This window comes from Meleagris gallopavo, chromosome 6 (assembly GCF_000146605.3).
Source record: "Meleagris gallopavo isolate NT-WF06-2002-E0010 breed Aviagen turkey brand Nicholas breeding stock chromosome 6, Turkey_5.1, whole genome shotgun sequence".
Classification (NCBI taxonomy): Eukaryota; Metazoa; Chordata; class Aves; order Galliformes; family Phasianidae; genus Meleagris; species Meleagris gallopavo.
The window spans coordinates 50,646,881-50,659,075 of record NC_015016.2 but is presented as its reverse complement, the minus strand read 5'-3'; the positions used below and the strand labels follow the sequence as shown (position 1 = coordinate 50,659,075).

Sequence of the window (12,195 nt, the reverse complement as noted above, 5' to 3'; positions counted from 1 at the left end):
GAGAACTATTGGTGATAGGTGGATGGTGGGACTGGATGATCTTGTAGGTCTTTTCCAACCTTGGTGTTTCTGTGATTCTGTGAAGAATGCCCTTATTGAGCATGGTGGGCTGTTAGAGAAGAAATGGTTTGACATTGAAAAACAAAAACCAGAACCAAAACCTGAAGAAAATACTAGGCAAGGACCAATCACAATGCAACTGTTACCAAAACAGAATATAATGCAGTGCAGAAATAATTGAGTGATCAGTGCCCCGAAGTGTAAAGCATTAAGCAGACAGTTCTGACACTTGCAGGGAACCTACTGGAATACGTAGCACATATCCAAGTCCAAACTGTCTGTGTAAGCTTACTTCCTTCAGCATCATTCATGTAATGAGAGTATTGATTAGCTTGTCAAAAATACTCTGAACCTTTTATCTAAACAGAAGTGCAGTGGGTTTTTGAGCAATATCTAACAACAGCAGTGAACTACAGTCACATCAAAGCTGAAGCTCCAGAAGGTAGAGTTAAACACAATTGACTTCACTCCTTTTCTGTTCATATCTGAGATGATCAGTGCGATTATGAACATATTAGTCTCCATGGGAATGTCTTGCTTTTCTGCAAAGTGGAATGTTCTGTACGTTGAATGGCTCTGCAAAAGTACATGACTGACCTGGCTTTAAACAGGTAGATGGACTAGGGATGTCTCAAGAATTACTCTATTACAGTAGAAAGAAGTAACAAGAAACACTCTACTATTTAAAAACTAAGAAAGCTGCAATTTAGACAGGTATGACTGCGCGCCCTTGGGAAGATAAGTAAGTTGTCAAGAACACTTGAAAACCCAAACTAGGTTTGCAAACCCAAAGCTGTTTAATAGCAAACAAGTTACACACTCCTGAAATTTTTGCAGCAAATGTCACAATGTGTCATTCTTCATGATGAGCAGTCAGCCGCCTCTGTCAAGAGAGCAGAATAATTAGTTTCAACCAACCAAACATCATCAAGTGATCCCACCTGAAGTCTAATTTCGACTCCCAAGATTGCCTTGTTAGGAAGAACATTACTACCAATTTAGCTTTTCTCCTATACTCAAACATTTAACTTTGCTTAGAGGACAGCTGTTAGAGCATAAGTTAGCCATGTTGCATAGTCACAGAATAATATTTTACCCATTCCACACAGGCTAGAAATCACACTGTTAGAAGAGGGATTACCTCAACTCTGGAGAACATGAAAAGTTTTAACTGGTGCCACTAACATGCAAGTACATTTCCTGCCAATTGTTTTTATGCTGCAGCATCCATCCCAGAGGGTATTTTATGGAATGCACTTACGCAGAAAGCAAGGAGTTCCAATCAAACTAGATACGTAGTAAATTAAAGAGTATCATCTTTGTTCTGTGCACTGCCATCTTCCAAAACCACCACAGAATTCTGTATCTTACCCTCCTGCAATTTATTTTGGATACTCATAAACTGGAAACAGTATCAGTATGCAATATCTAAATAAGGTGGTTGTTATATAAATACACACACACTGCAGAACTTGAAATCAAAATATTAGACATTCAGTTTCAAAGCAAATACTTGAAAAGAAACTGAAAAACTATGGATCTAATATTTTGCATCATGCTAGAATGCAGGCCCAAAACTAATCACCTATTTCATGATCAAGTTCTTTGAATATTCACAAATACCTGTCACACTAAAATGTGAAATTTTAAATAAACATATATCCTTTTATATATAAAATACATAATTTTATATATAAAATAAAACATGAGAGAGTTTAAAACAACATGAATGGCTTGCTAACAACAGATGTAAAGCCTGGCAAAAATAAGTTTTGTATTTACTTACACAATAATGTTGTTGATTGGGATATGGATCAACTTGACAAAGAAGCCAATAAATCCCATTATTGCAAAGCCTATTGCTGTTGCCATTGCAATCTTCTGGAATTCTGCAGATACAAAAATAAAATTCAGTCTAGGAAGCCTCATGTATGGCGTACTGGAGATGTTTGCTCTGGTTCGCTGTAGGAGAGAACTCTTCAGAAAACAGTAGTATATTAGCAGGAAGCAGTTCAAGCACAAAAAAAGCATTAAGGTTGAGAAACAAAGATGTTATTTCAGAAGACAGATAATATTTTAAGAAACAAATCTGTTTTCCACAGATCATAGAGCAGATTTTTTGTTTGTTTAATTAGTAAACAGAATTTGATATATCCCATAACAATTAATGGCATATTTATGGTGGTGGATCATCATCTCTTCATACCCTTACAAGTCCTGAAAATAATCCCCAATACATAACCAATCATGGAAAAGCTACAGTTCGATATGTCACAACACAACACCTACTTAAGTAACCTGCAGCATTATAGCACTTACATGCTGCTTCCAATTATTTTAAGACATGAAGCACGAGGTAGACTAAGGAGCTCCGCAGCTCATAAATGCCCTACCAATTAGAAAATGAATGAGGTTCCTTACTGATCCCATCCTAACTACTATCTCTAAGAACCACCACTGACATCTTGTTGATAGTTATATCTTCTCTACAATGCCTTACAGACAGACCAAAAATCTTCTACATTTCCAGAAACAAATTTCTTCCTATCTCAGTCAGGTAATCACTGAAGGTGACGAAGCATTGAATCAGCAGTGCAAAAGGCAACCCTATCTACAGTATCCTAAAATGAAGTATTTCCTCCAAGGTCACGTAACAAGCAGAATTTCCTTCAGAATTTTCCTCAAATGACTGCAGTCTATCAGATATGACTACTGTAGCTTTTTTTTTTTTTTCCCCAAAGTCTGCACAAGTTCTTCTCATATCAATTTACCTGATCAGTGAAAATATTATCTGCCCATCTCAGAATGGCTAATTTCATAAGCCTATTTCATAAGGTGTATGTGACAGTGGTATTAAAACAAGACAACATATCAAAAAAGGACAAATACAGATTTATTCTAACTAGAATGAAAATTTATTCATGCTGCTCAAGTTTGCATCACACAATGAAGTCCAAGAAACATTCCTAACAAATGAATCAAAATCAGTAACATGCAGAAAGATGCAAAGCACGATAGATGATGAAATAAGCATTATATTCTGGGAACTATACCTTTCCTGTCAGGCTTAGTGCACCTTTTAACCAGTCGTATGGAGTCTTTTACAAACTGACGGCTGGGTTCCACAAATTGCATTACCTGATCCATGGCTGCCTGTAAAGATGGACAAATTTAGTATACGTGGTGCCACACATAACAAAAATTGTTTCAATTTAGAAGTATAAACAGCAGTTAACTATAAAATTTGAGTAGGCTTGAGATGACCAGAAAAGCCAATCTAACTAGACTTCAATTTCTGTAAAGAGGAATCACCTTCTAAAGGCATATCAATACATAAACATAAGAACCTACCATGGCCTACAAATACATACATATTATATAAAGCTGTGCCTCTGAGTGTACTAAAGGAGAACAAGAGTTTCAGTTTGCATCCAGCACTTTCTAAGAACATAACTGAAGGCTACTAAACAGAGAGAGGCTGCCCACTTCACAAAAACCACAGAATTGTAGGGATTGGAAAGGACCCCGGAGATCATCTAGTCCAACCACCCTTCTAAAGCACATTCTCTATAGTAGATTGCACAGGGAACCGTGCAGGTGATTTCTGAAAACCTGCAGATAAGGAGAGCCCACACCCTCCCTGGCCAGTCCTCTGCCACTACCACAGTAAAGTTTTTCCTTATACCTGTACCCATTGTCCCTTATCCTATCACCGGGTACCACCAAAAGAGCCCAACCCCAACTTCTTAGCATTCATCTTTTAGACATTTATCAGCATCGACAGGATTTCCTCTGTCTTTCCCAGACTGAACAGACCCAGGCCTCAGCCTTTCCTCAAACAGGAGATGCCCCAGGCCCCGATCATCTTTAATGCCCTCCACTGGACCCTGTCCGGTAGATCCCCGTCTCTTTTGAACTGGAGAGTGTACAACTTAAATCCTTAAGCTGCTGGAAGGCCTGATCTCACCCTCAGAGTAAGCGTCTGCTCGCAGCCGCTGCTACCAGCGGGGCTGCAGTCTCGCTGGCGTTGCGCTCGATGCCAGCGCTCTCTCTGACAGCAGCTCAGACCTAACCCGGCACTCCCGGGCCAGGCTGCGGCCACACTCCGTAACGGAGCGCTCCAAGCTTCGGGAGCCCCCAGCGCGGCAGTGCGCAACGGCAGATGGCCGCACCCGGTACGGCGGCCTCCGAGACAAAACCTCGACCCCCACCCCGCTCAGATCCCCACAGAGGAGCACAGAAAAGCAGCACCCGAGCACCCTTCCCCCAGCGGCGGCTCCTCTCGCCGCTCGGACCTCGGACACAAAAAACCTCACCGGCCGTTACCAGTCACTCCGACAGAAAAGCCACGTCGTACTGCAGCACAGCGTGATGGCGTCACCACGCGACGTGCGACTGGCCAAGCCCCTTCCTGCGTCCGGCGGGGCGGGGCGGCGGCGTGAGTGGGGCGAGTGCCCGCTCCGCTTTGTGGGGGTTTGTGTGGGCTTCTAGCGGCTGCGTTTGGCTTTGCTCTGGGCTCTGAAAGCGTTCTGATAAGAAATAAAAGAAAGACGGTAGCAGTATGCCTGTAGCAAATGCCGTTCAGAGAAAGGGAAAAAGTGAATGAGTGACAGTGGCCAGCAGTGTGCCCTCGCAGCCCGGAAAGCCCTTAAAAGAAGTGCAGTCAGCAGGTGATCCTGCCCATCTGCTAAGACCTCCTCTGCAATACTGTGTGCAGATTTGGAGTCCGCAACACAGGGACATATGGACCCGTCAGAGTGTGTCCAGAGGAGGGCCACAAAAATAATGCAGGAAACGGAACAGCTCTCATACAAGGACAGGCTGAGGAGGGTTACGGAGAAAGAAGGCTCCAGGGACACCTGATAGTGGCCCTTTGGTATTAAAAAGAGGGTTATAAAAAAGAGGACACTTTAGCAGGGCCTGTGGTGACAGAACAAGTGGAAGTGGCTCCAAACTAAAAGAAGGGAGATGTAGACTGGATATGAGGAAGAAGTGTTTTGCAACAAAGGTAGTGTAGCACTGGTTGCCCAGAGATGTGGTGGAAGCCCTGTCCCTGGAGGCATTCAAGGCCAGTCTGGACCAGGCTCTGTGCAGGCTGATCTAGTTGTAGATGTCTCTGTTCACTGCAGGAGAGCTGGCCTAAGTGACCTTTAAAGGTCCCTTCCAACCCAAACGATTCTATGGGGAAAAAAAAAAAAAAGAAAGGTTCAGTCTGGGAGTGCTGTGATTCAGTTACTGATTTGTGGGAGCCCTGAAACCATGGCAAGCTGCAGAGTTCAGCACATTTGAAAACGTTGACTCCTATGGTTTTTTGTACAGAGGGATGTGCAGCACGATGCTTAATGAAAAAACTCTTTACTTTTAAGTCCCACAGGCATAATGTACAGCACATTTCTTGCTTGTAGAGCAAGAAGCTGTCACTGCCTGAAGTCCTTCCTTGCTGCTGTGGAAAAGCAAATGAGATCATGTAGCATGCAACAGAAGAGCACAGATAACACTTAGTGATTTTTTATTCTTATTTGATTTTGCCAGTTTCAGCCTAGAACTCTGTTCCTAGCTGGCTGCCACTGTCATTCAAGTGTCATTTGGGTACCCATGCTTACTGACTGTGCATCAGTCATGCTATGCAGTTCTGCCAGATCAGACAAATGCATCCCTGTTCTCAATACTCTGGACTTTAATGTGTACAAAACATTTTCAAGGCTTTATTTTTTGCTGGCAGACTTCATGACAGATAAGGTACCAGCTTACCTCAGAATGAGGCAACTGGGTATTCCATCAGTTTTTTGATAACCATATTCCTTGTCTTTGCCCATAGGGTAGGTGTCTCAGTATTGCTGGTCTCTTTCAGATGTAAGCTTTCTCTCTAAAGGGTTACTGCCTTGAGTTCCAATGTGAGTTTCCTCCAAAGGCCCAGGCCTTGAATTGGATTTTATGTTGAATCAGTCTTCATGTAGCACTGTACTTCAGATGGGGCCATAATTCTTGTAACCAAATTCTGCTAGACCTTCTCCTTTGGCATACCAGCAGGATAAGACACAGAGTCAGGCCTCCTAAAACAAATGTGCATATCATTTGTCTCTTGATTTGAGGCTGTTTTTCCATCAGCAGTATGCGTGGCGTCACCAGTGAGGAGAGGGCGGTCCCTAAGGAAATCAGATGAAGGTCTGGAAGCCCCAGTAAGTGGGTGAGCAGAGCAGGCCGCCAGTGCTATGAATTAGAAGTCATTATATGCAGTCTTCTTGGGAGTTAGGATTTTGTTTTCTTTCAGCATCACAGATAAATACCTTTAACAACAGAGGAAACTCACACTTCTGACTGTGCTGCATGCTGAGCCTTTCTGTGGGCCATCACTGTAGTGGAATGGTTTACATAGCATTGAGTTCCTGTATCCAAATGGCAATGGTTAAAAAAAATTTGAACCAAGAAGACACATGTATGAAACAGTTGATCACATATATTTCTGATTGGACTGGATTTTGGTTAAAAAACATTAATTGAAACAAACCTTTCCACTGCCCAGATTCCTTTTTTAAATTGTTTTACTGGGGAGAAATGTTTTGTAGAATCTTGGCACATACTGCCCGGCTCAACAATTTTGTCATGTTGTCATGAGCATTGTGTGGATTTTGTGACCATGGGCTATAATGAAGCAGAAGATATGGTTGTCCGTTCCCAGCTGTCCTTCCTGCTACAAGCTCTTTTCTTCCCTTTCCAAACTGCTATTATGGATTTCAGCAGATTGAGAGGCAGAGTCCTGATTTGCACGAAGGAAGCAATTGCTGGGTTTCTTTTTGTGTGTATTAATGCCGTTGAGCTATTTTATTTTTCCTTAAACTTGGTCCTTAGGATGTGTAACTTTTCTGTATATATATTTTCAAAGAGTCATCTACAGTTATAGAATATGTGAAAAGGTTTGCATCTCCCAGCAGTCTGTTTTTACTGGGAAAATTAGATTATTAGTAGAGTACTTTGTTTCTACTTCTTATAGTCTTTGTAAGGCTGGGAAAGTTTGTGTTTTCATATAGAGATTTTAATGACTGTTTAAAAAAAAGTCTGTATTTATGGCAATATCTAAACATTAAATAATCATTCAACCGAAAATGAGAGCTGTTATGCTACACTTTAATGTACTGATTTGCTTATGGATATTCATTTTGCATGAACAGGAGCCTAGCCTTTTTTTCCTTACATCTTTCCATGATTTCATTTCCAAGGCTGAGAGAATTATGATGATGATAATTTTACTTTGCTGATTTATCTGCTTTGATTTGCAGTTTCTGTTTCTTGTTCTCTGGAGGCCACAGAGTTTGAATTCCTGCTTTGCTTTTTAACTATTGACACATCAGACTATTGTGTGACATCCATCCCTAGCTCTGGACACTTGTGCCATTGTTTAGAAGGACGGTGGGTGATTTCTGCATTAACCTCGCATGTTCTGCACCACCTTCCCGGGGGGTCCCACCACAGCCCACAGAGAGCCAGGGGCTGCCAAATCTTGCTGCAGACATGGCATGGTACATGATAGCGTCTGAGCTGGAGGGAAGCAGGGCAAGAGATCAGTTGCTTCCTTGCAGGAGTTTTTGGGTTATTTGAACTAAGCAGCTTTTGGGAACAGAATCTGGCTGGCCTTCGTGGCTTTGAGAAAAAAAATGGTTATTCTGAGATTTAGCAAAGGAAGGTGGCAGCCCATGTATTTATATACGTATAAGACACGAGTCACTGGTTATAGAGGATATCTGCACATTCTGTGTGATGGAAAATAGACTTATTGGAGTGAGAAGAAGGGCTGTGTGGGCACTGTGAGATCTCCAACCCAAGCAAAGGAGCAGCGCAGAGAACATTAGCAAGGGGAGAAGGGCAGATGGCACTGTGGGAAAGGTGGTAGGGGGACATTCCAGTACAGAACAGCCATCAGGTAGTTGCCACGTCAGGCTCTCTGAGACAGCTCAGTGACCCCATTGACTGAAGCCATGCTCACGATCCATTGTTTGACCATCAATGTTGCTGGAATACTATGCAATTATAAAATACGGTCTTTAAAAATTGCAGAGGTATATGGGGCTTTTTATTTCTTTATTTTATGTTACCATAACTATGTTGGATTAATTTATATCTATATGTTCCTGACATTAAAAAATTATCTTTGGCTTTTTATTCTCCTAAATGATCCTGAGTCTCTCTTTGGACTAGATACGCACATCTTCGTGATTTACATTTGGAAGAAAGATGGCTTCCTTCCTTCGAAGTTGTGCAGATGCAGAAGAAGCACATAAATGGGAAATTAGTGTTAGGAAAAAATTACAGCTAAGATTTGGAGATCAGAAGAAAATGACAAATTGTCTTTAGGCTAGCATCGTTAATTACTGAAGTGCTACTAGATCAGCTTTTAATGCCATGGTTGCAGAAGGAGATGTTTCTAGTCTGAAGCAGTCAAAAAACAAACAAACAAACAAAACCCTCCTTTGATTTGCACTGCTTAATATTCAGTGGAGATAAAAAGAGAGATGAGAGAGAAGTGCTACTAAAACACATTTTTATCAGTGCTAGATTTGTGCTGTGTAATTTTAAATATGACTTTTTAAACAGACTCTGTATTCAATTTTGTCCGAAAAAACTGAGGAGTGAGAGCAGTTGGAAAGTTTGTGTTTGTATGCCTTTAGTGATACATGTAGTGAGAGGGATAGAAGGTCATTATACTCAGATGGCATCACTAAGTGATACTTCAGTCTAAAAATGTCTCAGATAGATCTTCCAAATAGCAAAAGCAATATAAGGAACTTAACAGAGGAACAGGTGTGCCACCATCAACTGTGTGCAGCTGAGAGGTGAAGAGAGAGTTCCTCTGTTACAATGCTTGCAATATTTTGTTATGGTTTAGTGCAGCTGCACTAATGGTAGCGATTGCTCTTATTTTTAGCCACTTCTCAATTCTCCTTTTAAGGTTTGCCACTTTTTAAATCTGTTGTTTGTTTTTTTTCTAACAATCAGTATTATTCTCCATAATTTCTGGGTTCATCAGAGAAAAATGTAATAAGAAGAAAAGTAAATTTAATAATGCTTGCTCTGAATGTTGCTCCCGTAAATGGCAGCTGAAAATACCGGCCTGGTCCCCACCATTGCTGTTTCAACCTGAATATTTTTCTGTATTATAAAAGGTTAACTAATCCTTCATAATGACAACATTACTGTGGCAGTAAATACTAAATATTGTCTCAGGTTTTTTGTTTGTTTGTTTTTGTGTTTTTTAAGAAAGAAAAAATTAGAAATAATCTTATAATGATTTTTTTTTCCTGTGGAAAAAATTGGATTGAAAACGAAGAAATGTCTTTTTTTCTTAGCAGAAGTTTCTTTTATATCAGCAGAAATATTTTTTTGGGTGTTTGGTGCACATTCAGGCATTTAAAGTCAGCTTCCAAAAATGTATAGTGGTTGTGTGTATTATACATAAGACTCAATCACATAAGAAGTACATCAGAAGCAACAAAATGTGCAAGCAAAGCATCTTTCAAGTGCACTGAACATAGTTCCAGTCCACTTCCATCCAGGATGACAGAGCAAAATACTTGCTCAGTAACCATAAGCGAGCAGTTCAAATGCATGTCTCTAGTGTCAAAACACTAATTAAAAGTCTCACTTTTAGCACAAGAGCTTGCTTTACCTTGTTTTGGCAAGCCTGTGCTTATCAGTTTGTAGAGCATAACCTATGTTCCCCTTTTTTGTGATATTTTAATGTACTCTGTACCTAGTTTGTGGCCCAGGACCAGCAGCGTCTGATGCACAGATGTGAACGCCCCAAATCGTTCTCAGATCACAACAAGTTCTCACATCACTTATAAACCTTCACGAGTTCTCTTTTTCTAGCTTTCCCATCTGCCCCTACAACTTTCCCATCCACCTTTACATGTCAGCAGAGCATTCTACAAACACTTTTCAACTGTTCACGCAGGTGCTTCTCCAATCAGAGCCGTCAGACATTCTTTCTTCTTCTAGATGTGTCCTTGATTCTCATGCTGTTTATCTTGCTCCACAGCTGCTGCTCTGAACAGTTTTTCTTGTATTCCCACAAGGACTAACTGCTTGGAGCAGGGAGTAGTCAGCAGCTGAAACGGATGTGGATAGACAGAAATATACTCTAAGTATGTAATGACTTGAGCACAGAGGAGCAGAGGAGCTTGGGTATGTGAGAACTAAAAATTGGTTTTGGAAGGTTTTATGGAAATAGCTCTTGAACCTCAGAAGACTAGAACTTCTTTTGTTACTATACATTTCTTCCTGCTCTGTTGAAGATATTTTTAAACACCTCCCTTTCCTCCTTTGTGCCTCCACAGATCTTTGCTCTGCATGTCACCCAAGAAAAATCTGGAGTAGTTCTGGAATTTTTGGCTATTTTAGTTTCTAGGTGATGAATCTGAGAAACTCTGATGGGACATCCTGTTCACAGAGCAGAGATGCAGTATCTCTGAATTTAGATGCTCTCAAGATGTCTTGAAAATGACTTGAGAGTATCTGCCAATACAGCAGCAGTTTTGCTGAGTCAGTGGCTGAGTGCAGAACTCTGCTCACATGCTCCTGGCTGCTTCTGCAGGAGGTGAAGCATTTGACAACTGCCACTTACAGCATCTCTGCCTGGGAATCAGGCCCCAGAAAGCTGCACCAGTGCTTTTCTGTTTCCTGTCCAAATTCTTGCTTCTAGTGGGTTGGATAACTTGGGTTTCTTGCTCTATTCCTCTGTTTCTTCTGGAAAACCGTTTTTGCTGTGCAGTTTGGAAAAGCTGATTCTGAGTTCCTAAGGATATGAGGAAGAATGGCAATAAGATCGTTGTAGAAATGTGCCTCTTCATCAAAGGCAAGTTTGCAGCTGGACCTGTAAATGGGAAGGAAGCCTTGGAAGCCTTTGGTCCACACGAAAGGGAGAAGTTGCTTTTCACAGCATGAGGAAGTCATAGGCCCTTCCACATCCCACCACCCCCAGTGATTCCCCAGTCTGCAGCAGGCCTATTGAGCTTTATTTCATCCTGCACAGACACTAATGAGGTTGGGTTAGTTGCTCTGACTATTTATCTCATCACTCTTCATTCATTTATCCAATACTTTATTCAGTGAAAGAATCTGGGGAATCTTCTGCTTAACTGGCACAAAAAGGCTTTCCACCTCAAAGTAGCACCTAATTTCCTAGCATCATCATTAACAATTGTAATCAGAGCTGGCAATTAAATATTTATAAATCTCATTTCTTTCACTTCTTTCTCCAGGAAGATCAAAATCATTTACATACCTCAGTGCAGAAATGAACAGAAGCCTACGAGATGATGTTTGTTTTAAACATAAATACCTAAGGATCTAGTACTTCCTGATGCCATTATTACCCAAGTGTCACTTTCTTTTAAACATGGAGTTACAGAGTTGTTAAACTCTTCAAAATTTTGAAATAATCAGATATGGGAAGTTTTAAGAGAGAGATTTGCTAACACTACATTAAGTTTTTTTCTGTTCTCTAACTCTTGCTTTCTTTAGTAATCAGATGCAAACGCTTCAATGGCAGCACCTCTGCAATTTTGACAGCATATGATAGCCCCTGGCATTTTTTAATTGACACCTTTTGAAGTTGTTAGGTTAATAAGTATAAAATAATCTTGCCCAAATGATTATCAGCAAATAGAACTTTGATCATTGCAACTTGGACACATTGCTGTCCTGATAATTTTGTTGTCTGGATTGTGTATGCCACTTCTAGCAAACTCATAGCACATCATTTGCATGAAATATGGCATGCATTTATAAATTCTTTTTTAAAGTGCCTGGCAGCTGCTTGGTGCTGGAGTTTATAATATTACAATTTGCCAAGTATACTCTACAGACTTTTCTTATTACCTATAATGGACAGCCTGATCTCAATGTATTTCATAAGAACACTAGTTTTGATTATTCTGGGTTCATGCTGATGGGGAAAATATACCTGTTCTGGATCTGTGAGAGCTGTAATCCTAATCAGAAGCTAATATTAAATCAAGTGTGAAACTGACATCACATTACTGTCCTTGTCTTTGGTGCTATCTGTTGAACTTAATGTTTGACTCTTCTTGCATAAAAATATCCATCTTGGAAGAACTGGAGAGAGCAAAAGAAGGAGGA

At 40.7% G+C, this 12,195-nt stretch overlaps 1 protein-coding gene across 2 annotated transcripts; it reads right to left on the bottom strand.

Annotated features, from left to right (window-relative positions):
• Positions 1-834: 834 nt before the first annotated feature.
• On the bottom strand, positions 835-4,484 carry SEC61G (SEC61 translocon gamma subunit). Of its 2 annotated transcripts, none has more exons than XM_003207333.3 (4): positions 4,377-4,484; positions 3,114-3,213; positions 1,847-1,949; positions 835-943 (listed from the first exon to the last, which is right to left on the bottom strand). In XM_003207333.3, exons 2-4 carry the CDS (start codon positions 3,205-3,207, stop codon positions 934-936), a joined length of 207 nt encoding a protein of 68 aa, XP_003207381.1. In that variant the 5' UTR covers positions 3,208-3,213; positions 4,377-4,484; the 3' UTR covers positions 835-933. The 2 variants fall into 2 exon arrangements, with proteins under 2 accessions (XP_003207381.1, XP_010711421.1); XM_010713119.3 differs by having other exon boundaries at positions 4,387-4,456.
• Between the last annotated feature and the right edge of the window lie 7,711 nt (positions 4,485-12,195).

Excerpts from the sequence above, each read along its gene's own strand:
- SEC61G (XM_003207333.3), bottom strand. The coding sequence starts at position 3,207 with ATGGATCAGGTAATGCAATTTGTGGAACCCAGCCGTCAGTTTGTAAAA. Across the intron at positions 1,950-3,113 it reads CACTAAGCCTGACAGGAAAG|AATTCCAGAAGATTGCAATG; the intron begins GTATAGTTCCCA and ends TTGTATCTGCAG.